At 51.4% G+C, this 26,628-nt stretch overlaps 1 protein-coding gene across 2 annotated transcripts in view; it reads left to right on the top strand.

Annotated features, from left to right (window-relative positions):
• The window catches only part of ASAP1 (ArfGAP with SH3 domain, ankyrin repeat and PH domain 1), a 190,056-nt gene that overhangs the window by 153,074 nt on the left and 10,354 nt on the right, over positions 1–26,628 (top strand). For both annotated transcript variants that reach the window (XM_084864668.1, XM_084864669.1), the window contains 13 exons: positions 3,004–3,104; positions 3,288–3,357; positions 8,803–8,890; positions 10,299–10,347; positions 13,116–13,279; positions 13,832–13,965; positions 15,927–16,018; positions 17,310–17,496; positions 17,968–18,053; positions 19,037–19,152; positions 19,277–19,344; positions 20,600–20,707; positions 22,276–22,504. In XM_084864668.1, the coding sequence (XP_084720794.1) occupies positions 3,004–3,104; positions 3,288–3,357; positions 8,803–8,890; positions 10,299–10,347; positions 13,116–13,279; positions 13,832–13,965; positions 15,927–16,018; positions 17,310–17,496; positions 17,968–18,053; positions 19,037–19,152; positions 19,277–19,344; positions 20,600–20,707; positions 22,276–22,504 (1,492 nt within the window). The remainder of the gene's footprint in view (positions 1–3,003; positions 3,105–3,287; positions 3,358–8,802; positions 8,891–10,298; positions 10,348–13,115; positions 13,280–13,831; positions 13,966–15,926; positions 16,019–17,309; positions 17,497–17,967; positions 18,054–19,036; positions 19,153–19,276; positions 19,345–20,599; positions 20,708–22,275; positions 22,505–26,628) is intronic.

The following is a 26,628-nucleotide window of genomic DNA, read 5'->3' as shown; positions in this document are numbered from 1 at the left end:
GCTAATAGAGAGTGGGAAACTGAACTAAAAAGTGACAACGTGTTTTGTACATTTCTTGGCTCACATCATGGAATTTCCCCCAAGGTTTTGTTTTAAATTCACTGCTTTTAGTTTTGTTTCTTTTTTTTTGCCTGAACGATTTTTTTTTTTTTTTTTGCATTTGCATTTTCTTCCCTGAATACGTGCTGATTTTTATTATGCTGGCAAAGGATTCGGAACCTGTTTCATCCCCTCAGTTTTGTCCTCTTTTGTTTTTATTTGGTGCTAACATTCTCCGAGGTTTTCTTTCTCAGAAAAGAAAGCCCTCTTTTCATGTATCCGGTGCAAGCTGAATGGCCGTTATTTCTCAAAGTGCAGAAAGCATCGAGTGTATGACTTTCTTAAGTTGTAAAAAAAAAACTCATTAGCCGTTAATTTGGGATTGTTTCATGCCAGACTTCTGGAATAGATTGCTTCTGCCCTGTTCGGGTTCATGGAATCATGTTCTGAGGTCAAAGCCTAGAGTTCAGCCACTTCCTTTACCTGTAAAAGCATCTCTGTCTAATGTGAAGCCAGGCCCATGTGATATGTTATCCACAATGTAGAGTGTATTTAGGCTTGTAATAATTCTATGTAAGGACTGTCTTGATGGTACATGTACAGGATGTAATAGTTTTCTAAATTATCGACATCTAAATTCTTATTAAATATGTAAGCTCTTTCATTTTTAAACATAGGACTTATTTTAAAGGTTAGCAAATGGACTGATGTTGTGGAGGCATAATTTTTAAATGCAAATGAAAAAAATCATAATTTTAAATCCCGACAGAGCAGGAATTATGTGGGCAGACGCAGAGAAGTGCAGTTTGGTGAAAGGGTGCCAACTTTTAAGAAGGGTTGGAATCCAAGGAGAGCTTCGATTTTGGGTTTCAGGTTCTGGAGGTAGGGGGATGGCGAAGATCCCCGAGCCCACACCCAAAGCTGAGCGACTTTGACGCAGTTTCATTGGGATCAGGCAGACAGTTCTGTGGTTTTCAGGATCTGGCCTCAGGTTTTGTACAACACCTCTGCTCTCTCCAGCCCTATCTTTCTGCGTCCTGTGTCCCTACTGTAGTTCCCGGAACTGTCACTAGGGGCGCTGTCGAGGCAGGCTGCTCTCTGCTATCCCTCGATCAGATCTCCAGCCAGAGGCCTGGGCACGCCTGTCCGGGAGGCCATTGCCAGCCAAATCCCGTGGAGTCCCAGGCTCTGGGCCCTGGGGAGGCTCAGCTGCAGGGAATCGGGCCGGCTAAAGACAAAGAAGTGACTCGGGTTAAGAGAATGATTAGAGTTTGCAACTGGTTTAGCAGACTCAGCTGCCTAGAAAGGCGCAGTCAGCCTGGTGGCCTCCGCTCGGGAGAGCACAGTGAGTGCGGGGTGATCCCCACCTCAGAGACCGGCTGTGTCCCCGTCAGTGTCCTCTGGGCCTGCACGGGGCCCGGCTGTCAGGGTTCGGGGCGCACTTCTGAGCACTGAACTCATCACATGTACAACAGCCTTAAAGGAGTGTTGTCCTGCCTGAGGCCAGAAAGCGGCTACCCCCCTCCGGCCTGCTGTGCACCAGCCATCAGTACCCCCCAGGCTCACAGAGCTTCCCGCCTCTTCTCCATCCCTCTTCCAGGCTTCTTAGGGACTGGATATAGTAAGTTCTCTCCACTCGGAAAAGCAAAAGCAAAAGAACCCTTCTGAAATTTATTGGGGCGTTTTTTTTTGTTTTTTTATCATTACCCAAGGATATGTTTTTGATTGATCCTAGAGAGAGGGGGAGAAACATCCATTGGTTGCCTTCCATACGCCCCGCTTGGAGATGAACTCTGAAACCGGGGTGTGTACCCCGACTGGGAATCAAGCCCGTGACCCCTTGGGGCTCCGCACAGCGCTCCAGCCACCCGAGCTGCGGCTCTGTTGAGGATTTTCTAAGTCACTCCCGCCGGGCCCCGCTGGGTGCTGGTCTCTGTGCACACACTTAGAGGTTTGTCTGCTGTGTTATCTTGGGAGCGTGTTCCTCTTCTTTCTCCACTTGGCCTTTTCTCTGCTCTCCCTCAAATGGCTTGAACTAAAATTGAATTAACACAGATATTTTATTGTGCCAAAGTTGATCATGATCCTGGAGATGCCTGTATATGAGTTTGTTCCAGTGTCACCTTTATAACGATGTTTTCTCTGTATGTTATAAAAAGTGCTTAAATTGTGAGTGATAAGACTGTCAATGAAATTAACTCTATTTTCAAATGTTCTGCCTTTTTTTCCTCTGTCGCTTTTGCCCTTCCTGATCGAAGTCTAGGAGAGTAAGTCCCCGCTGTGGGTGAGAACGTGCTGTCCTGTGTCTGTGTTTGCGGCCCCGTTTCTCGTAGTCCAGTTAGTTCCCCATTAGATCACCCCCTGCGTTTCCCCAGTAAGGACGGTGCCGTCTTTACAGAAACCCCTCGAAGCTCAGGGGCGCCCTGACATTAAGTCAAGCTCAGTGGCATCAGTGTTGCTCTCGACCCTTGTCACCCTTTTCATTACACAGTACCCTTGTCACTGCAATAGATTAATTTTTTATTAGAAGCGTGGTTGTAGATATATTTTGCAGAGCACTGGTGAGTTACAGAGTAAGAACTGTATAGCAGTTCTTCCTCCCTCAGAAAGTGCCCTTCTTGTCCCACCCCCCCGCAGTGTGCGCGGGGACGAGAGGCACACCCAGGCAGGAGCGCTTGCCTTCCGGGTGCATGGGCTTGGTTTTGCGGTCCCTCGAGTGCCTGCCTGGCTGCCGGTGTGAACGGGTGTCGTCATAGACTAGTCCCCGCATGTTTGAAGCCGAGCTGGGATCTGAACTGGCGCCAGGAGGCCCGGACCTCAGGCCCAGCTCCGCCTTGAACGTGCTTGTGACGGTCCGGCTTCCTGCTCTAGAATAAAGGCCGGGACCTGGCTGCCCGCGGGCCGAGGCTCAAGGACGGGAGAGGCTCTCCGGTGTGTGACTTACCTGTGGCCCGTCTCTCCTAGGATTCCCAGAGCCGCCAGGGCGGGTACAGCATGCACCAGCTCCAGGGCAACAAGGAGTACGGCAGCGAGAAGAAGGGGTACCTGCTGAAGAAAAGCGACGGGTACGTACAGACCCCTCCGCGGGCCTGTGTGCCTGAGCTCACGTCCTGAGCATCGGGGTGGGTTACCTGCGGGCTTTCCCGCCTCCCCCCTGGGGGTTCTGTGTTGTGATGATGGCTATGCGTGGCGACCGCCTGTCCCCGAGTGAACAGACCCTGAACCAGCTTGTCCACCTGACTCTGCAGGATCCGCAAAGTGTGGCAGAGGAGGAAGTGCGCGGTCAAGAACGGGATGCTGACCATCTCCCACGCCACGGTAAGTGTGTCTGCGCTCACATGCTGGCCGGCTCTGCCTCTGGGCCGCGTGGACGAGAAACTGGCAAACACGTGCTGTCACGGCACCAGAATGTTCCCCAGGCACGTTCATGTGTGGAGTCGGGTCAGATAGTTTGAGATATGACCTTGTCCTGTGGCGTCTGCCCTGCTGTGTTCTGTCACTCTACCGGGACTTTTCTTGTTTGTTAATCCTTACCTGAGGACATATTCCCCATTATACTTTAGAGAGAGTGGAAGGGAGGGGAGAGACAGAGAGGGAAACATGGATGTGAGAGAGACACGTGGACTGGTTGCCTCCCGCATGTCCCCTGATGAACCTGAAACCAAGGTACATGCCCTTGACCGGGAATCGAACTTGAGACCCCTTAGTCCTCCGGCTAATGCTTAAACCACTGAGCCAAACCAGCCAGGGCTCCACCAGGACTTTTTTTTTATCTGTTCTCCCAAACGAAATCAGGTCTTCTCTTAATTGATAATCTAATGTTTTGGGAGATGATACTGGTTGTTATAAAAACCTAGTTTTCTGAATTACAAAGATGGCAGGGGATGTTCTTTGCATGAAAAGGTAGTGTTGGAAATGAAACGACGCATGTAAAATATGTCCAGTCTTTTTCATTTGTTGTTGTTTATTTAAATTACTCAAAAAGCCTACCATTATGTGAAAGGGTCTATACATACAACCATGAATAATAAAATTGCCTCAATCATGACTTCCCATTTTTTAGTAATAAAGGCAATTTAATAGAAAGGGGAAAATAGCTAAGTTATTATCACTTATATTCTGTTTATCTTCAGGTTGTCAGCTTATATACATACACATTGCATCCTTACAGTTGATGTCTATAATCTGTCTAGAGTTTTTGTTTTGCATCCCCCATTTCCAACTAAATGTCCTGTCTCGACGAAATCCAGCCAGTGTCCAGGAATCAAAATTTTTCTCTTTAAAATTAGCAAGAAATTATTCTTTAATTTTTAAAAATCATAATGGAAGATGTATCGGGCAGGCCTGGAAATGGCAGAGGTCCGAGGTGGTTACAAAGGCCCAGGCAGGTGGGGAGAAGGCTCGTGGGTGAGCGCCAGCATCCTGTGCCAGGCGATGCCCTCCCGATCACTGCCCACAGGACAGGAGAAGTAGGCGCTGAGCCTAGAGTCCATCGGGGAGGGTTTCCACATTCCCAGCCGCATGCACATTTCCCGCCATTTAGGGAGGAAAGAAAACATCACTTTAGCCCTAACCGGTTTGGCTCAGTGGTAGAGCGTCGGTCTGCGGACTGAAAGGTCCCAGGTTCGATTCCGGTCAAGGGCATGTACATTGGTTGCGGGCACATCCCCGGTAGGGGGGGTGTGCAGGAGGCAGCTGGTTGATGTTTCTCTCTCATCAACGTTTCTAGCTCTCTGTCTCTCTCCCTTCCTCTCTGTAAAAAATCAATAAAATATATTTTTTTTTAAATCACTTTAATATTAAAATGCATGTGAGCTCGGGCCCAGCACATCCTGGGTCCGTGGTCAGCTGCTTCCCGTAGCTGCTGGCTGGCATGGACCACGTGTTTTCCAGACGTGCTTAGAGTGGGTAGAGGCTTAATAGCTGTCTTGTCAAATGAGTGAGCGGGTAGGGTTTTCAGATAGTCTTCTAAAAGTCCTCTCTTCATCAATTATGAAAGTAAATAACTGAGGGGAAATCAGATGACCCGAGAATATATTAAAATATAATATATTTCTAACCCTTGCTCTATTTCTAACCCTCACTCTTCTCAGAAGATGTTCCCAGGTGCCTGGCTGCCACTGTTCCAGGGCCAGCGTGTGGCTGGCTTCCCGGTCCTGCCTGCAGCAGGAGGAGGGATGGGGTTTGGGCCCCTCAGACCTGGTGGAGGCTCAGGCTCTGCCATCTCCTTCCTGGGAGGTCGTGGGAATGTTAGTTAACCTCTCCGCCCCCTCTCTTCACCGGAACTAGTGAAGGAAACCGGAAAGACTTATCTCACGGGTCGTATTTAAGGCCCCTGGAATGCATTCCTCCGAGAAACATGTATTGAGTGCCTGCTGTATGCCGGGCTCATTTTAGTGAGCAAAACAGAGAAATGTGTGCTTTGAGTGGGAAGAAAGACAAGAGGCAAGTAAGAGACCATAAGAGCCAGGAAGGTCCTGCAGCAGGGCGGGAGGGGAGGCTGGTCAGGCCAGGAAACTCTCAGGACATTCGAACTCTGAGCCACCTGGAGGAAGGGAGCAGGAGGTAGAGGCTAACAGACAGAGCGGGACCCAGGAGGGAGGGAGGCCAGTGCCCCTCTTGCCCAGCAGGGGGAGCAGCAGAGTAAGGAGCCTGGAGGTTACATGCAGAGAGGTTTTTAGGAAGGGCTCCGGGAATGTTTCCTCATTCTTTTCCTTATTATTCTTTCTTTCCTGTGTCATCTGAATTGTTTCTGATGAATCCCAGGTGAGTCATGTTAGCCTCACTCCGTTCTCCACCTGCTGAGCCACCAGGAGAGGTTATGCCAGCTTTAGTCAATATGCCTTCGAATTAGTGCTGAACCCTGAGAAAGTTCTTTGAAATTCTGGAATGACTGCTATTACTGTTGTAATAACACCTGAGCTTCCGGGTGCCTTAGTCGAGCACCCACTCCACTTTCTCATATTCCCGCTCGGCACTGACTGTGTCAGCTGCTTGGATCGTCAGAAATTCTGTGTTTGATTTTTTTTTTTTTTTCCTCCTCCTCAAAGTCACACTTGGGGTGATGGGTCATCCGTCAGCTGTCTTGGAGGAGGACAAGCACTGTGCTCAGGCAGGCTGTGTTGTCCGTGTCCTGAAGTTCACGTTGAGGCGGCCACGGCCGTCCCATGGAATCCAATTATGAAATGACTCAAAGCGTATCAGGCCTTTATCCTCTCGGCTTTCGGGCACTGTGCTGAGAGGCGGTCTGTGCTTAGGGGTGAGTGGTGCTGTGTAATCCCCCCGAATAAGTGAACACTGAACTGGAGTGTTCTTTCCTTTTTTTAAAGTTTTCTGTTTGGCTGTATCTGTTGGTAAGGTTGTTCAGAAACACTGGAATAACGTGGATTTGGGACAAAAAAGAAACCGTCTAGTTAGCCCTCTGTCACACTCGGATGTGAATGTGTCTAGAAAAATCCCTAGGTTTTTTTCAAAGAGCTTTCTCCTTCGGCTCAGAAACTTGAAACCTCTTATTATGCTTCATCAACTTCAGCTTGGAAGTTCCTCCTTGCGTCTGGCTCCGGCCTCCGCCTGCAGTCCGAGCGCCTCTCTGCCTGGTCTGCACAGATGGGAACCAGCTGCCAGGCTGCCCGGAGCAGCCTCGTGGGCTGGAAGATGCTTATTAAGCCGCTCCCTCACCATCTTTCCTCGGGACTAAATAGTGCCTTTACCCATCTTCAAAGTTCCCATTTCCCAGCCCTTTAATCATCTCTCCATCTTCCCTAAGCTTTTCCACATCCTCCTGGACCCGTGGATGCCAAACCGGAGAGTAGCATGCTACCGAGAGCCCGTTCCCTGGCATGGCTGCCTTCTCAGGCCATCAGGTGCCCTGTCATTCACTGGGAGAGCCAGACAGACACACTGCAGGACGGACAGCTCCTTGCACAGCGGCCAGGCCTGGGTGGGGTGCAGCCACTGGTGAGGAGTGTGAGGCCGCTGGCAGCCCAAGCTCCAGGGCTGTCCAGAGCACAGCATGCAGTCCCGTGGCCCTGCCTCCCCATTCGGGATCTGGCATGCAGTGTGTCCTCTCAGGCGGGACGCTCCTGACAGGGCCCCCCTGGTTTCCATGTCTACGCCAGAAGCATGGGTGAGGAGCCTGAGATACCTCGGCTCTCACTTCCGCCCGGACAGCTTGCTTTGGAACAGAAGGGCACAGGCCAAGGGGCTCGTTTTCTGTGTGGAAACCCCAAAGAAGGAAGATCTCAAAAATTGTCCAGAGAGCACAAGAAGGTGGACAAGAGATGAAGTGTCCATTGCTTGTCGCTGAGACTGAGAACGGCAGCGTGTCATTGAAATCGTCTTGAACACGTGCCATCTCTGTCATTCGGGGCTTCGCTTGGTCACACTGTGGCGTCTCCCTCCCCCCTCCCTCTTCCCCCCACTCTGTTTTTTTTAAAAACTTGGGGCACTTGGTGGAAAGTTGCTGGCATGGGGATTTTGAGGATCCTAAGTGTCAGTGGGTTCCCGGACCTGCCCAGCCTGGGCACTCAGACGCTTCAGTCCATTGTCAGCTCTTGCAGGAAGCAGATAGGCTGGCCTCAGCATTGGCCAGCATGTGACCCTGAACAGATGCAGGCGGAGGTCAAGAAGGAGTGTTGACCAGAATGATTATATGACAAGGCTCCACTTAGGCAAAAGCCTAAATTGACCTGGCTGTGCACACACTACAGGGTCTGTGTAAATGATACATGTGACCAAGAGATTCGCTGATAAATCTGTGATGTGAAATCCTGGCTAGATTTTCTGTCCTCAGATTTGGGGGCTCACTGAGCTGTGTCTCGAGGGTGATAGTTGTCCTTGTACTTGAGAGAAGTTCTGTACGTTCCATGTTGCAACTACAACTTGTGGATATCTGGGACACCAGGTTGGTGTGACTGTTGCCTGGGGACATTCTGAATGAATGAATGAATGAATGAGAGATGTACTCCACTGCATTTCACAGCAGGATGCGGTATTGAAAGTGCTGACTCTTTGGCCTGATGTGCATAGGGTCTAGAAAGGTGCATTTCCATTGGCCGTACCAACTCTCCATTTAAGGGTGGATTTTCCTGATTCCATTCTGATTAATCACCAATATAGTATTTATGTACAGTTAACAGACATTTAGTAGACGACCAATTTTTTTTTTTAATGAGATTCAGAATCCGGATATAAGACTAGATCACATTTGGCCCCGGCCAAGTATCAGTTGGTTAGACCAGCGTTTTTCAACCGCTGTTCCGCGGCACACTAGTGTGCCGCGAGATGTTGCCTGGTGTGCCGTAGGTGCAGACAAGACAAGAATTTTATAATTTTTCACTATTTTGTTTACTTAATATTTCATAATAAAGTAATTATAAAATACTTTCTTTGTGTTTATTTGATTCCTATTCAAGAGAATTACTTTATATATAGTTAATATAGGCACAGAGTTAAATTTTTTAACATTTTCTAATGGTGGTGTGCCTCGTGATTTTTTTCATGAAACAAGTGTGCCTTTGCCCAAAAAAGGTTGAAAAACACTGGGTTAGACCATTGTCCCAGTGTGCCGAGGCTGCGGGTTCACTCCTCACTCAGGGTACGTGCAAGAATCCACCAATGAATGCATAAATGCGTGAACAACAGATTGAAGGGGTGAAAGACTTTATCTAGCTTGCTGCCTGAAACCGCGTGCCTGCCCCCGGGGCACTGGCCTGGCAGGCAGGGGAGGTGCAGCAGGTAGCAGCTCCGATTTCTCTGTTCCAGGCTAACAGGCAGCCAGCCAAGTTGAACCTCCTCACCTGCCAGGTGAAGCCGAATGCCGAGGACAAGAAGTCTTTTGACCTGATCTCACGTGAGTCCTCCTGCTCTCCGGGTCCAGTCGCTGTGACCCTGACGTCGCCCATGTCCATTGCCAAGGCTCTTTGCGGGGCACCTGAGCTGGATTCTGTAACTGTTGAAGTTCAGAGCCCCTGTGACTTTATGACCAGGAGGTTTCTTGGGTTATTATTGAGAAGTTGGATTTATAAGATGACTTCAAAAAGCCTAGATCTCTTCGTTTCAAACCCTGTAGGTTATTGAACTATACACTGAGTAGTCAGATGATGATGTTCTCTGAACCCATAATAATCTTGCCACTCAGTGTATATCCTATATAATAAAAGGCTAATATGCAAATTGTCCCCTCCATCAGTTTGACCAGCAGGCCAACCACCCATGTCCCTTCCCCCTGGCCAGGCTGTCCGGACCCCACCCATGCACAAATTCATGCACCGGGCCTCTATATATATTTATGTATAAAGTCTGGCCACTCCGGGTGTGTGTGTGTGTGTGTGTGTGTGCATGTGTGTGTAAATGCACCTTTCTGGACCCCAAACACACACACACACACACCCCGAGTGGCCAGATTATTATGTGTTCAGAGATCATAATCTGGCCACTCAGTGTATAACTAGTCGCCAGTTATTGGACATCCAGTGTGTGCTGGGTGCTTTATATATGTTATTGCCAATCCTCACAAAAAGCCCCATTGGTGTCCTGTTTGACAGAAAACAGGCTCAGAGAGGTTCAGTTACTTATACAAGGTCACACAGCATTAAAGCAGAGATTCAGCTCAGACTCTTGGGCTCTACTACCCGTAGTGTGTTCTTTGGCATAAACAGCCTCTCTAGGAGATGGGGGTGTGAATGCCTAGCCTGGAGCGGCCACATAGTGCGTGACTGGCTAGTTAAGTGAAGGTTAGTTTGACCTGACTGTGTTGAAGCGTTCTAACGGATTCTGAGTTTTAAGCCAGAGCTTCCCTTACAATATACACCTGCCCAGACTATCGAGGTTAGGCCACTCCCTCCCTCCCTGGGCAGCGGCCTGAAGCTGACCCTCACAGCTTCAGGCAGGGCAGCTTTTAGACTGAGCCCTGCTGTCCGAGGAAAGTCTTTTTTTTTAAAGGAAACAATAAAAGGCAAGTTGAGGATGAAAAGTAAAATACCGCCTTGGCAGCTGGCACTCCACAGGCTGTCGCTGGAACCAGCTCGAACAGGCGGGACCATCCCCCTCCCACTTCCTTTTCCTAACTGCCAGGTATTGGCAGTTATTTTACTGCATTCCTGGGGCACTTTAGAAAAACAGTGCTGACAACATGAGTTGTGTAGCTGCTAAAACAAAATGGCGTAAACACAAAGTAATTGTAAAACCCTACTTTGACTATGGGTTTTTTGGAATTCTGCTTTCTAAGGTGTCCCGTTCTTTTCTCCTTTGTATTTTAGATAACAGGACGTATCACTTCCAGGCAGAAGACGAGCAGGATTACGTAGCGTAAGTAGTTTTGAGCTAATGGCACCCCACGCCTCCGTCCTGTATACCACATGGAAAGATTTCCATGGTCAACACCGCCCCTGGCGGTTCCCCACGCCAGCTCTCTCCTCCGGGCCAGCCCACGCTGCTCTCTCTTCTCCATTTGCCTCCCAAGTTACACAGAGGCACTTTCTTTCTTGTGGGAAAAGTGTCCAGTGAAACTGAAGAAATCACTTCTCGCCCTAGCCAGTTTTGCTCAGTGGATAGTGCGTCAGCCTGTGGACTAAAGGGTCCCAGGTTCGATTCCATCCAAGGGCACATGCCTAGACTGTGGGCTTGATCCCTAGTAGGGGGCGTGCAAGAGGCAACCAATCACTGATTCTCTCTCATCATTGATGTTTCTATCTCTCCATCGCCCTTCCTCTCTGAAATCAATAAAGAAATATTTTTTAAAAAAAGAAAAAAGAAATCACTTCTCACTGAGGAAGGAAGAGGCAGGAGAAGTAGAAAGAGCAGCTGTGTGTGCGAGGCAGGCTGGCCTGACCCTTGGTTCAGTTCTGTCCCTTTGAAAGTGTTAAAATAACAATCACTCATTCTTTTTGTTATATTTTGTATGCCGTTACTCTAAAATAATTTAAAAGGTTTTTTCTTTAATTGTCGGAAATAGCTACCTTGATTCTCCACCCTTTTGAAATGCAGCCATTCCATTTCACCAAATTTGAATGGTTCCTTCAGGGAATTCATTGTCCTTTATATTCGTGTTTTCTGATTATCGACAGGCTGCTTTATTTCCTTACTTGTCACCAGCTCTTGAATCAAGAGGCAAAAATGGCATAACGGAAGGAACTCTGAAAAAGAGAGCCATTAGAAGTGGTTTCTGTCCCAGCTGGACACCAGTCCACTGTGGACCCGGGCGCGTGGGTTATTAGCCTCTCTGGGTGTGCTGTTCCTCAGGTGTTAGAGGCCCTGGGAGGCAGGTTGGAGGATTGTGTTTAAAAAATTCTAAGTACTTGGCACATAGTATGTGTTTGTAATACTAAATAGGCAGAACATCAGAATGCTTAAGGAAAGCAAAACAGAGACCCTGCAGTCAGTGAAAACTTCAGTAAGCTCAGTGCCAAGGATAACACGTGGTGTCCGGTTCTATGGAATCCAGTCTCTCAAACTGTTTTTAACAAATCAATTTGTAGTCTGTAACTTGAGACTAAACTATAGAAAATAATGCATTTCAATTTAAAAGCTAATAAGTGACATCCCCTCACACACCCCATCCCTAGAGTGTTGGTTTTGAGGTGTAGTTTTCCACATCACAGTAAAAAAAGATAAAAGCTGTGCAAATGCATTTCTCACAACAAACTTAAGGTGAGCTCCACCTAGAGTCAAAGGTATGAATTGCAGCTCACGGACTCCATGTCATTTGGTTTGTCCTTTAATTCCTTCCCATTGCTGTCTCTACGTATTACTAATTCAAAACAGTTTGTAGCTAGTCCTTTGTTTCATTTCCATTTGATCCTACAAGACACCAAAAAAACTACAGACTCAGTTCTGGACCTCTGTATTCTCTGCTGAGAATAGATATTACCTGACTTTGCAGTTAGTGAGAACAAACTGTGATTGGGATTTCTTCTTAAAAAAATAAATTTGGCTCTTTTTCCTCATCTATGAAAGTGACACAAGCTCCCTATAGATGGAAAATTATAGGAAGGCACAGAGTCAGGCGATCCATCTCTCCATTTTCCTACAGAAGGTCACTTGGGGATAACCACTATTATCATTTCATGAATTTCTTTCTAGCTGTTCCCCCCCCCCCCCAAACAAAAATATGTAATTCGTACATACATTTAAATTTGTGGTTATATAATGCAATAGTTTTTCTTATTTATTTCACAAAATATTACATTGTGAGCACTTCCCCGAAGTCATTAAAAAATCAGTAAAAATTACATTTCAGTAGCTGTGTTATTTCAGGCCTTATTAGTCAGCCCTCTGTTGTTGGGCACTTAGGTTATCCAATGCACAGGTTGGAGGCACGTGTTTTTTGTTCAATACATACTGTGATCCTACTGTGTATGCCATTTAATAGCCTTCACTTTTTATTTTATATTAAAATGCCAGCATGTTTCCATATCCATATACCTTTTTCATAGCATAAACTTCCTTTTCTTTTTTTCTAATTTTCATTTATTCATTTTAGAGAGGGAGCCAGCGGGAGAGAAACATCAATGTGCTGTTTCATCCATATACACATTCATTGGTTGATTACCATATGTGCCCTGACCAGGGATCGAACCACAACTGTGGTGTATCGGGATGATGCTCTAACTACCTGAGCCACACGGCCAGGGCTCCTGAGCATAAATTTTCACAACTGCTAATGAAATGCCCTGTTTATTTCCACGTCAAGGGCCCTCACTGAGCTGGCCTCCAGAGGACAGATGCCTTTTGCTGAGCTCTTCCCTGCCTCCTGTCACCAGTTCTCTCTCATCCTTGCTTTGGGCTCGTCCCTCGCTGAGTATTCTTCCGTCAATGTCCATGGTTCTGTCCAGATGTCCCTGCAGGTCCTCAGTGACAGAGACTCCGCCTCCCTTGTCTGTTCTTCTCATCACCTGTGTCGTTCTCTCTGATGCGCTGCTTTCCATGCTGTCATCCTTTTTCCTTTAAGTTTAATTCCTTTCCTTCTCTTCCTACTTTATTGTTGGGGGTGCTGTGTCTGTTAGTGTTTCTTGGTGAAGTCAGATTTGTTGCAACGTGAGGAGAAAACAGTGTCTCCTTCCCCCGTTTGACCACAGATGGATCTCAGTGCTGACAAACAGCAAAGAGGAGGCCCTGACCATGGCCTTCCGCGGGGAGCAGAGCACAGGCGAGAACAGCCTGGAGGACCTGACCAAAGCCATCATCGAGGACGTCCAGCGGCTGCCTGGCAACGACGTCTGCTGCGACTGCGGCTCCTCAGGTCTGTGTCCCCCACGCAGAGCTGGCGTGGTCATCGCCTCCGCTCTTCCTGCGGAAGATGCGTGAGCGAGGGACCTAAAACCCTGCCTCCTCACGGACACGCCCAGCACGGTCCCCAGCGTGAATGACCCTAGAAAGCTCCCACTGCTCTTCCCACTGCTCTCCCCACTTGGTCCCCTGCCTAAATGCCCCCTTTCCTGGTGAGGCCCAGTGAAATGGCACCGGGGGCAGTGTGGGGCGAGCACTGGGCCTGGATCCATCATTCTGGCTTTGAATCACCAGTCTTCCCCCTCACTTCATTTGGTTTTCAATTCAGTATTGAAAGGAAAATTTTTTAAAAAACATGTCATATTACACTTTTTGCTCTTTAGCAAGCTGTTGGTGTTTATCATAGGCCCTCGGCCAGGTGCAGGCATCTATCTGTGTCTTCCATTTAAATCTTCCCCCATAACTCTTTCACGTTGGACAACTGTTGTTTTAGCATCCTCTGGAGTTGGCACACTACAACTGGATTCCTTGCTTATTCACTATGTCTCCGCAATCCTTCCCGCAGAACCCACCTGGCTTTCGACCAACCTGGGTATTTTGACCTGCATCGAATGTTCTGGAATCCACAGGGAAATGGGGGTCCATATTTCCCGCATTCAGTCTCTGGAACTAGACAAGCTGGGAACTTCTGAACTCTTGGTGAGTAGTGGCCTGTGCTATGGAAGGAAACGTTAGGCGTCTATTGCCGTGAGTACAGGTAGCGTAGTGCTTTGAGGTTTCTGTTTCTGGTGAGGACACAGACATCTCCTTCCTGGATGTTGTTTAATTTGCATCGATACTTAAGATGCGAATTTTGTGGTGTGCAATGTTGACGTTTCCGTTTCCCATGCGAAGAACTGGTGAGTCACACATTTCCATACTCAGTTCCGCTACCGGCTCTCTCTTCTGGGGGGGGGTGCTTTTTCAGAGCTGTTTTCTTCTTTCGGAATTAGTCTCACATGATTCACTGAAAAGCAGTCAAGAGGGGGAAGCTCTGAACTCCCACATTCACCTTACCCAGGGGCTTCTGTCATCCGAAACAGTGACCTAAGAGTTCTTCTCTGTTTTCACTTTTTGTGAGTTTCTAAAAGTGCACGTGGCCAGTTAGCTCCTGTCCGAACACCAGTCACTCCCGCCTGGACTCCTTTAGGCAGTAACGGATGGCCTGTGCAGGTGTGGGCTTATCGCCTGCCCTCCCCATCATGATTCACCCAAATTTGGGGTCTTTTCAGGTCCCCCCAGTACGAAGATCTGGTCAGACATCTCCCAAAATGCCTGTGGCCATGAGCCATGTCTTGCACAATGTGAACGTGGCGGGTCGGGATTCACACTAACTGGTCTCCAACAGTGAGAGCCCAGGTCGTGAAACAGGCTCCAGCTCAGACCCAAGGCCCTCGAGCCAAACCTGAGCGAGTGAGCCTGGCTCCACAGCCGGAAGCCCAGCTCCTCGGGAGCTTGTCTGGCGCCCAGCACCCCAGAGTCAGCCACCAGCCAGCAGCCGTGTCGTCTGAGCACCCCTCAAGCAATGGGGGGCTGTCTTGGGTGTAGGAGCCCCTTGGTTTAGGAAGTAGGAGACGTAGGAAGTATTCTGATCCCGGCTCCCTGATCACTCAGCACGGAGGGGAAAGGCTCAGGGCTAACACTGAAACTTGCTCCTCTCGTGTGGGTCTCCTTGACTCATCAGTGACACCCAGTGCGACAGCCAGAAACAGGAAGAGTCCACGTGATGGACTCACGCCTTTCCTCAGAGACGGCTGTCGTGGATGCTTCTTATACTTTCTGTTGATTCCCATGTTCTCTGAACGGCCAGAGCACCTTCAGGGTAGATTTTTGGGGGGGAGGTTCTTGAACCCAGAAGCATGGAGCTTCTTCATTAGCTGCCTGCTGCATCTTTTTTTTTTTTTTTTTTAATCTTCACCTGAGGATATTTTCCCATTGCCTTCAGATAGAATGGAAGGGAGGAAGGAGGAAAGGGCAGGAAGGAGGGAGAGAACGAGAGACATCAATTGGTTGCCTCCTGCTCCTGCTCCGACAGGGGCCAGGGAACGAACTTGCAACCCAGGTATGAGCCCTTGACTGGAAGTCAAACCCGCACCCCTTCTGTTCGTGGGCTGACACTCCAACCACTGAGCCACACCGGCCAGGGCGGCATCTTAATTTGTATCCCCAATATAAAGAAGCCCTAAATTCTTTTCTGTCTAATTAGAGTAAATCCCCTCAACCAAAAATGAAGCACGGCGGTGGTTGCAGAGCCAGTGTTGTTCAGTAAGCATTTAACCTAGATCCCTATGTGGAGCTTGCCGTGTCGGATTCAGATGGGGTGTGTGTGTGTGTGTAGAACCACATCCTATTTTGTTCTAGCTCTTATCACACTGTATTTGTAAAAAACCGTTAGTTTTCTTACCTCTAGTCAGTTAGCTCCTCCGGGAGGGAACATGGAAATCCCTTCTCGGTGTTTCCAGCACTGAGGCCTGGCACGTAGTAAGTGCTCAGCAAATACCTGTCAACCAGGTGGATGGATGGTTCGTATCCTGAGTCAAGTGAAGGAAGGCACGCAGTCAGCAATAGTGGGGAACTTTTAGACCTGTGGTAACGAGCTCGCTGCATTGTGTCTGTTACAGCTGGCCAAGACCATCGGGAACAATAGTTTCAATGACATTATGGAAGCCAATTTACCCAGCCCCTCACCGAAGCCTACCCCAATGAGCGACATGTGAGTACTTCCAACATATTGAATTCTTTACCATCTGCCATTGTTTTTCAACCCTCCCAAAAAATCATCTTAGTGGTTATAGGACACACACACACACCCCCCCCCCCCACCTCCCAAGAGGAAACCCCATTATGAGGAATGAGGAAAAAGCAGAGCAAAGAAACGTATTTCGAAACACGCTTGTGGAACGAACGCCGGGTTATTTTCAGCATCACCTCCCCCTGGGGAGTCGCTAGCGGCTGCTCGGAGGGTAAAGCGTCCTGACGACGGTTCTCTCAGCCACGCCTGTTGTGGTAAACAGGAGACGCAGCAGCAGGGGGAGATGCCTGTCGGGTTGGCCAAGGCCCAGAGGCGTGGCAGCCCCCCCGCGGCGAGCCTGTGGGGAAGCAGACGTCCCAGAGTCCCCGGGGCGGCTGCTGGGGTCCGGGTGGCCCTGCCCGTGAGGAGCGCTCGCTGCATCGGTCACAGTCAGGACTGTGTTTACCCTGGACTCAGCAGGCCCACTTCGGGGGGTTCGTTCCTGTTGTGTCAGAGAGGAAGATGGGGGACAAAGCGGGCATCCTATAGGCTTCTATCTGATGTCACGCTTCACGGCTGGCTGCCTGGGGAGGGGGAGGGGGCGTAGGAATGAGTGCGTGAATCCCTCTTCTCACAGACATGTTGTCCAGACTCAGGAACTGAATTGTGGGCACGTTTGCTGATCTATCCCTCACGTTTGAACTCTCACAATTTACTGTCTGGGCTCGGACACCAAATAGATTTGGACAGCGACGAATACATAACCATGCACTTACTAGAAATTGTGTTTGTTTGAAGAAACCCGGGAAAAGACTAGCACCCAGCAACCTTAAGGGCTTGGTCTGGGTGGTGTGACAGACTCCTCAGTAAACCCCTTCTGGTATCATTTTTAGTTTTGAGTCAAGTGCATCTTTAAACCTATTCAAAAACTTTCACATTGGCTTTGCACTTGAAATTTGTTCAATCCTGTGGGTGACTAGGAAGAAAGATAGCATTCTTCTTGGGATCAGCGAAGGTTTTGTGAAGCAGGCGCCCGCCTACATGTCAGACCAGCCCCTCCTAGGTGGTTATGCGGGCACCAAATTCGCAAAACTATTATGGGACACATCCAAGCAACATGGTTCTTCCGCTCTGAACTCAGCAGACCTCCCCATAGGTCTTTAATGGCGTATCTTAAACCAAAATAACTTCTCAGAAAGCAGTCTGGGTCCGCAGAGAGGTGACCCTCTCTCAGCCCTGGGCAATGACGCTGCTCGCCTCTCGCTCTGTCTAGGACCGCGCGGAAGGAGTACATCACGGCGAAGTACGTGGACCATCGGTTCTCCAGGAAGACCTGCTCCTCTCCGTCGGCTAAGCTGAACGAGCTGATGGAGGCTGTGCGGTCCCGGGACCTGCTTGCCCTCGTCCAGGTCTACGCGGAAGGCGTGGAGCTCATGGAGCCGCTGCTGGAGCCCGGGCAGGTGAGGCCGAGCTGGCGCCATCAGATCGAGGGGAACGTGGGCCGTCCCTTTCAGAGATGACTCGTTATTATAATGAGGCTGTCACACACCAAGTGCCCCGTTGAAATCAGGACAATCTGAGAGGGGATGGGGGCTGTTACTAATTATTTGGGGGTAATGATGTAAAAGAAATGGCTCTAGCCGAAACCAGTTTGGCTCAGTGGATAGAGCGTCAGCCTGCAGACTGAAAGGTCCCAGGTTCGATTCCGGTCAAGGGCATGTACCTTGGTTGTGGGCACATCCCCAGTAGGGGGTGTCCAAGAGGCAGCTGATCGATGATTCTCTCTCATCGATGTTTCTAATTCTCTATCCCTCTCTCTTCCTCTCTGTAAAAAATCAATAAAATATATTTTTTTAAAAAGAAAAGAAAGAAACGGCTCTAGACCAAGTAGGACATGCGACCGCCTGTTTATACTTACCTATCCTTTTCAGGAGCTCGGGGAGACCGCCCTTCATCTTGCAGTCCGAACTGCAGACCAGACATCTCTCCATTTGGTTGACTTCCTTGTCCAAAACTGGTATGGTTTCTGTTTCCTCTGAATGGGCCTTGTAAGTTAGCACAGGCCAGTCCTGTTAGCAGCCACGATCAGCCATCAGCATGCCCTTCTGGAAAGAGCCAGATACTGCTTTAGGCTTCGCAGGCCATGAGGTCTATGTCGCAGATGTTCAACACTACCACTGCAACAGGAAAAAAAGCAGCCAGAGGCAGTATGCAAATGAGTGCACGTGGGCATGTTCCAATAAAACTTTATTTACAAAAACAAGCAAAGGGCCAGAGAAGGCCTGCAGCTGTGGTTCCCCAACCCCTGATCCTATCTCTGGGTCCAAAACCTGCTGCGCTAGGGAGATTGGGAAAGAAAAGACTTAACAGGGCAGATCCACAAGATGTTCATTGTAAGACAGCAGTGTGTGGCTGATTTGGACTTGGGATGTGCTAATAGGAGTATAATATTCAGCACAGGAGGTTTGGACTTGCTGGGTTCTTCATGGGGTAGATCTGTAAGCCACAGATTTTGAGGAGGAACCGGGTGAGCAAAGCCGTGAGGGCGATCCAAGCCATGCTGTGTGAATGGCCAGGCCCCTTAGAGGTGCCGTGGTCAAGAGCATTGGCTAAGAACACACGTTGCCGGCATTCACATGCTCCATCATCCATGTCTTGGTAATCTCAAACACGCACACTACGTCCTCTCTGTGCCCAAGTGTTTTCATCGATAAAGTGAACGTTGTGATAGCACCTTCCCATCAGGGGGTTGCGAAGGTGACATGAGCGAGGACAGGTGAAGGGCTGAGAGACAGTGTCTGTCTCACAGTACACTCAGTGCTGACTACTGTCGTCACGTGTTGCTTGTAAGTTTGGGTGAAATGTTAGAACCTCCTAAGTTTATAATAAACAGGTCTGAGATTTGACTCAGCTGTTAGCCCAGTCATAGTGGTTCACCCCGCAGTGTTGAGCTCGAGAGGCAGCCATTTCCCCGCCCCCCCCCCTGCTCTGGTTTTTCAGTGGGAACCTGGACAAGCAGACGGCCCTGGGGAACACGGCCCTGCACTACTGCAGCATGTTTGAGAAGCCCGAGTGCCTGAAGCTGCTGCTCCGGAGCAAGCCCACCGTGGACGTGGGTGAGCACGTGCGGGGCTCAGCAGCCGGCAGGACCTGAGCTTGCCTGCTGCCCTGTAATCTGACCGTTGTCTCCGCCTGTCAGAGGTCTGTCCTCATCACACACGTGTGTTTCCCCTATTTCAGTGAACCAGGCTGGAGAGACTGCCCTCGACATAGCAAGGAGACTGAAAGCCACCCAGTGTGAAGATCTGGTAAGCAGCTCTGTGTGGCTCAGTGGGTAGAGCATCAGCCTTCGGATTAAAGGGTCCCAGGTTCAATTCTGGTCAAAGGCACATGCTCTGGTTGTGAGGTCGATCCCCAGTAGTGGGCATGCAGGAGGCAGCGATCAGTGATTCTCTCTCATTGATGTTCCTATCTCCCTCTCCCTTCCTTTCTAAAATCAATATATATATATATATATATATATATATATATATATATATATATATATATATATTTTTTTTTTTTTTTTTTTTTAAATTTTTTTTTTTTAAGAAAAAGATGTGGTAAGCAGGCGTGGCCATGAGGTGTGGGTGTCTAACAGACATCAGCTGCCCTGAAGTGGTGTTCTCTGGAACTGGAGATATTAGTAAAAGAAGCGATTTTTTTTTTTTTTAACTTTGGCTAAAGAGATTCCGACAAGCACCGTGGCTGCCTTTGCAAACACGATAAATGTGTCCCCCGCCTGTCCTTGGCACACAGCTGTGATGGGGAGCTGGGAGGCGTGTGAGAGGCGGTGTGGCCGCCAGGCTTAGGGCCGCGGTCATTCGGCTTCCTCTGTGGCTCTCGGTCAGAAAGACCTATCTAGGCAGCCAAACAGTCGGGCAGGGCAGGTGCAGAGCACACTGGTCTTGAAACATTAAGCACGTGGCTCTCCCCCCGTGTCCCTGCACGCACTCACCTCTTCTGACCCCACTGGTCCCCGCTCACAGCTCCAGGCCGCGGCGGACCACGATGCCCGTAACCCGGGGAAGGGTGAGATAGAAAAGGTAGGTTCCCTGCCCGGGCTCCAGGCCCGCCGGGGCGCTTTTCTGTTCCCGTGAGGCTCCTGCCAGGAAGTCTGGCTGCCCCGTCCCCGTGTGTGACTGAGAACGGGGGCACGCGGGCTGAAAGGGGACTGTCTGATCTGAAAGGCCCGCCCCTCACACTTCCCTGACTATGATTCTGCCTTCCAGCCAAGAATTTTGCAGTTTTGAGACTCATTTTAATTTTAATAATATGTAAGAAGGCTTTGCACCCTGGAGAGCAGTCACGCTGTCAAACTAAAATTGACCAGGCCTGGGATTCCCGGCAGTTCCTCTGAGCGGCCCGCTGGCCCAGCGCGGACGGTCAGGGGTTTGCTTAGGAAGCCGCCGCTCGCTGCTGGTTCACGGGGAGCCGGGAACAGGCGGGGTTCGCTCGGTGTCTCTGTGACGTCGGGGTGTTTGGCGTTGGAATGACGGTGGCTGCGCCCGCCGTTCCTTTCAGCTTTCCCAGGCCAAGTCCGGGAAGTTCAACCCGCACGTGCACGTGGAGTACGAGTGGAACCTGCGCCAGGAGGAGATGGACGAGAGCGACGACGACCTGGACGACAAGGTGAGTGTGAGTCCCCGCTTCCCTGCACGTCTGCCGAGACTGAGCGAGGCCGTGTGGTCTGTGACCTGCTGCACCAGGGCCACGGTCCTGGCTCAGACTCTGTGCTCCTCTGGGTCCCACGTAGCAGCTGCATCAGTCAGGGGTCTCCAGAGAAGCAGAACCGTCGGGACGTGTATCCCTGGAGAGAGCACATGGGGGATTGCTTTCAGGGGGTTGGCTCACACGTGCCTGAGGGCTGACAAGTCCAAAATGTATGGGAAGGCCCTAACCGGTTTGGCTCAGTGGATAGAGCATCGGCCTGCGGACTGAAGGGTCCCAGGTTCGATTCCGGTCAAGGGCATGTACCTTGGTTATGGGCACATCCCCAGTTGGGGGAAAGAATCTTTTAAAAAAAATCGGGACTTTTTTAAAACACACAGGACGAGGGACAAATTGTTAGAAATCGGGACTGTCCCGCCAAAAGCGGGACATCAGGTCACCTTAATTTAGAGGCAACAGGCCATCCTGGTGACCGTGGAAACCCCAATAATGGGAGTTGGGGGGTGCTGAGGAGTGCTCGCAGGACACAGCAGTGAAGACCTTGTCACGGACGGGCAGCGGAGAGGGCTCCTAAGGGCAGGGAGGAGCTGGCCGGGCAGAGGGAGGAGGAATGCATCCTCCCAGGAAGGGAGAGCGCGTGTGCAAAGGCCCAGAGGTCATGCTGGTGCCCGGATGTGAGGGAGGCTAGAGCTCGGCGTGTGAGGCCACTGCTCATGGGCTGGGCGGAGAGGCCAGAGGCGGCCGCAGAGTCAGGCAGCCCGGCTCAGGAAGCTCCGTGGGCCACGTTTGACCTTTTGGCTTTGGATGAAGCCAGTGAATTTTTCAAACTCACACCAGTGGCTGTGAGAAGCCGACAGAGATTTCTGGTGGGAAGGGCATGGTTCCTACCAGCCCTGCACCAGTGCGGAAAGCGGGTTGAACGAGACAGAATCAGGCTGTTCTGGGGGGGCCATTGCTTCTGTGGGAGCTGGGGGGTCCGTGCACACAGCCTGGGGGCGTTCCCGGGCGCTCTGTGCACAGCCGTGGCTCTAGCAGAGGTTCCTGACTCGGAAAGCCGTGGATGCTAAAGCTGTCACCGGGATGCACATCCAGGAGGTGGGGGTGGGCCTGCAGGTCTGAGTCAGCACTGGGTGTCAGTCAAAGCCAGGGGTGTGGGTGAGGTTGCTTCTCAGAGGGTGCACGGGGGAAGAGAGGTGAGGATTGAGAATCCCAGCTTTAAATGGCTGACCACGAAGGAGCGTGTAATGGCCCGTTGTTCAAATGCTGGTGACCATGGCCTGCACCAGAGGGACTAGTGGATCAAAGGCTAAACCTAACAGATCTTAAGCTTCTGGCGCTGCTGATCCCTGACCAGTGTCCCCCTGACGTGACCCTGGTGATGGTGACGTGAGGAAGGTCTGCGTCCTTCCCTGTCCCGGGTGGTCTTCTCGGGCCGGCGTTGTGGGTACCCAGGAGCCCCCCCCCCCCCCCCCCCCCCGCCGTGAGTCCGGAGGGCTGTCTCACCCTCCGCCCTGTTCTCTCCCCTCCAGCCGAGCCCCATCAAGAAGGAGCGCTCGCCGCGCCCCCAGAGCTTCTGCCACTCCTCCAGCATCTCCCCCCAGGACAAGCTGGCGCAGCCGGGCTTCGGCACCCCGCGGGACAAGCAGCGGCTCTCCTACAGCGCCTTCCCCAACCAGATCTTCACCTCCACGAGCACCGACTCGCCCACGTCGCCCACCTCGGAGGCACCTCCGCTGCCGCCTCGAAACGCCGGCAAAGGTACGGGCTTTGAGAAGCGCCCAGCCTGTGGGCGGAAGTCCCAGGTGTGTGTGGGTGGCAGCCTCTGGAATGGGACGCCAGCACCAGCAGGCGGTGTTGTGGGCACGCCACACGCATTCCGTGTGAACCTCAAGGGCAGTCCTGTCTGGGGTGTGCTCTTTGCACCCGTTTTGCAGATATGGGAACTGAGGCTCAGGGAGGTAGAGTGGCTTGTCAAGGTCATGGAGCTGGTAAGTGGTAAGAGTTCAGATTCAATCCAAGGTCCACAGAGGACCCGAGACCTGGGCTCTTTCGTAAGAGGATTTTTGTAAAAGCGTCTTTCCCCTAGACCAGCATGCCTCTCTTCTGAAGATGGTGTGGCAGCAGCATTGCTTACAGGTGGAGCTCTGGAGGCCCCAGACCCCGTCTTTCCTGTTCACAATGAGGTGGGAGCGACAGTGCTGGTCACGGGGACTGGGGGACAGTGGCTCAGAGATGCTGAGTGAGTGGCTCTCGGCTGTGAGGACGCCCCCAGGCCCTGTGTGACCTGAGCCCCTGTGTGATCTAACCCTCCTGTCTCTCTGGGATGAGGCAGGCCCTGCGGCAGAATCCTTCCCGGAGGAGGGGATGGGGCAGGCTAATGCTGGGGCCACCACCTTGTTCTCTAGCAGCCAGTGCTTGTCCTGTGCCCCTGGGTCCACAGAGACCATCCTGTGCAGGAAATCAGGTGTTCCCCCAACGGTAAGGTGACTAGACGTCCCGCTTTTGGCGGGACAGTCCCGACTTTTAACAATTTGCCCCACGTCCAATTTTTGAAAAATTGGGACTTTTTAAAAACTCTGCGGGACAAATTGTTGAAAACTGGGACTGTCCCACCAAAAGCGGGACGTCTGGTCACCTTAACCAACGGGAATGGGGACAGAGGAAACCCAGAAGTGCCCACATCCCAGGGCCAGGCAGCCGTGGAAGCCCAGGGTCCCCGGGCCAGAGCCGGGATGAGTTCTCAGCCAGGGCTCCCCCTGCACAGCCCAGAGCAGTGGCTCACGCGGCTTCGCGGCCGCTCCGCGCACAATGCGGGCCTATGGCAGCCACACTGGGGCCATTTTCTGGGAAATGTGAGCTTTATTCAGGACGGTGTTTGTTCAGAGCTCATTCTCCATTGAGATAGCGTTATAAATGGGAGCTGTGTTCTCAGAGACCCCGGATGGCCTCGTAGATCATAAACTAGCGGGGGAAAGTGGAACGGAGGCTCTGGTGTGGACAGTTCTCAACGAAGATGGCCAGTGACCGTGACCCCGGTGACAGCACGTGTGAGCCAGAAGGTTAGCCGGCAGTGTTTTTTTAGCTGCTCCCCGTGTTTGCTGGCACGTACCTACGCAAGGCACCCAAGTCCCCTGTCAATCACTGACGGTGGGTTGGGCCTTCGCTCTGGGCTGCTGCTGCCCACCTGGGAGGAAGCGCCCCAGCAAGGGTGCGGCCTGGTGAGACGATTTCTCGGAAAGCTCACTGGGTCATGTGCCATGCACTTGGGAAGCGGTCATGCTTCGAGCGAGTTCTTTTTTTTTTTTTTTTTTTTAATATTTGATCATTTCTATAACCATAAACACTTTTTTTATTATTATTATTGATTTTTTAACAGAGAGGAAGGGAGAGGAGAGAGATAGAGAGTTAGAAACATCAATGAAAGAGAGACATCGACCAGCTGCCTCCTGCACATCCCACACCCGGCATGTGCCCGCAACCAATGTACATGCCCTTGACTGGAATCGAACCTGGGACCCTTCAGTCCACAGATGGATGCTGTATCCACTGAGCCAAACCGGTTTCGGCTAGAGCGGGTTCTTAGAGAATGAATGTTGCTGAAGGTTGGCTGGTGCTCGGTGCAGAGGGGGCTCCCCCTGGCTTGTGGCTCTTCCTTTCCCCCGTTTCATCCTGTTGAACCAAAAGACACGTTTATGTGAGAGCCAGGATGTCCTGCCTGGGTCGCTCGGCTGCCCACTTCCCGGGGCGCGTCCCTCCGAGGCCTCTGCTGGTGGAGATCCCTGCCATGACGGCAAGGCCGGCTCTGAAGAGGGAGGGTGGAGACAGACACTGAAGTTCAAGTCCCCCCTCCAATCCCAGGACTGAGGGGGACCGTGGAATCATGCTGAATCCCGCTCAGGAATACTTTCCGGGAACTCCAGCTGCCTCATCAAAATGCAAGGACGTTTGACTTCATTGCCTCCGAGCAAAGCCTCCTTGTGCTCCGGCAGAGGGCAGAGCTGTCAGCTGCGGGAGACCCAGGGCCCCTGTGGCTGTCCTGGAGCCTCGACAGGCGCGCTGGCTGCTCCCCTGTGCGGTGGGAGGCCCCGCGGGATGCGGTCAGAGCCTCGAGCTAAGTGAGCAGCCGTCTCTCTCGCTGTGCCACTCCCCGCCCTCTGCGCGCTCCTTAGGACTAGATGAGGCATTTCCAGGCCTGCCGGGATCACTGCCTCCTCTCTCCCTAACATCAGGCCATAGGACCGGGACATCTGAGAGCAAGAGGAAGCTGGGAGGTCAGGCCATTGCGCAGCCAGGAGAGCCCTGGGGAGGGGAAGGGGCCTGGGGTCACTGGGTGGCTGCAGTGGGACAGAACATGAACAGGGGCCTTAGGACGTGTCCGGCCAGACCTCGTCTCTCCCTCCGCGTGTCGGGGAAGACGGTCCACCTCCTGCGGCCCTGCTGGTGGAATTGCCCTCAGAAGCCAGGGAGACCGTCCAGGAGAAAGGCTGTCGGGAAGCAGAGCCCTGGGCTGCTGGGAGGCTCCTGTGGGGATTGGGCTGTGGCTCTGGTGCCGCTAGAATCTGGAGAGAGGGGCGAGCACCGGGAGACTGTCCCCGAGAGCAGGCCCTTGAAAACAGACACTGGACCCTAACCTGTTTGGCTCAGTGGTTAGACTGTTGGCCTGCGAACTGAAAAGTCTCAGGTTCAATTCCAGTCAAGGGCATGTACCTTGGTTGCGGGCACATCCCCAGAAGGAGGTGTGCAGGTGGCAATTGATGGATGTTTCTCTCCCATCAATGTTTCTAACTCTATCCTCCCTCCCCCTTCCTCTCTGTAAAAAAGCAATTAAAAAAAAAAAAAAAAAAGTACCTCTTCTTTAAAAAAGAAAACAGACACCAGTGCTTCCAACTTAACACTGTTTTTAAGTAACTGTAAGCTACGGACCTGCCTCTTTCTCCCAGCGTGCTATTCCCCGCCATGCACGGCGGCCAAGCAGCCGCTGAGCTGGGACCGGTGTGGACACTGATGAAGAGGAAGGGGCATTCAGCTCAGCCTGGCGTGGGGCAGGGCAGGGCTCGGCGGGCGCCGCGCTGCTGGCCTGGGCCTCTGCAGCTAGTGCTGTGCCACTGGGGTCCCCCTGCCGCGCGGGAGTCCTGGCCGGTCTGCGCCGGCTTCCGTGTGTCCGCACACTCCACCCCGAGGGGCCTGTTTCCCCATCTCAACGCCGTCCTTCCCACGCAGTTCCTCTGAGTGACCCATTGTCTTTATCCTTTAAAGCAGTGGTCGGCAAACTTGTTAGTCAACAGAGCCAGATATCAACAGGACAACGATTGAAATTTCTTTGGAGAGCCACATTTTTTAAACTTAAACTTCTAACACCACTTCTTCGAAATAGACTCACCCAGGCCGTGGTATTTTATGGAAGAGCCACGCTCAAGGGGCCAAAGAGCCGCATGTGGCTCGCGAGCCGCAGTTTGCCGAGCATGGCGTTAAAGTAACAAAATTTATACTTTTTTAAGCTCTATACTGGGAAAATGGCCATTCGCACTGCCCACAGCTGTACAGGTGCAGCCTGTGTCGCTGACATTGGGCGGCGTGTTAGAATACTGACGAGACACCGAGATTGTCAGGAAGTGTTCAGTCCTCTTCTGGGCCTTGTTTTCCTTTGAGTAAGTTACATCTTAGTTGGTCTCCCCGCATGGGAGACCTGGGTTTCTGTTTTGCCAACAACCAGAGGCATGAGGACACTGGAAAGGAATCCGCCTGACTTAGCCACAGCCCTGCCTTAGCCCGGAACATGCGGGCGGTGGGAGGAAGGCCCGTGGATCTGGCCCTGAGGAGGCTGACGGCAGGAGGAGCGGCAGGCAGAGAAGCTAGTGACGTGGGTCCTCGTGGGAGTTCAG

This window comes from Pipistrellus hanaki (assembly GCF_964339955.1).
Source record: "Pipistrellus hanaki genome assembly, chromosome: 17".
NCBI classification, from domain to species: domain Eukaryota; kingdom Metazoa; phylum Chordata; class Mammalia; order Chiroptera; family Vespertilionidae; genus Pipistrellus; species Pipistrellus hanaki.
Note: the sequence above shows the minus strand (reverse complement) of the source record. Positions and strands in the feature narration are given on the sequence as shown.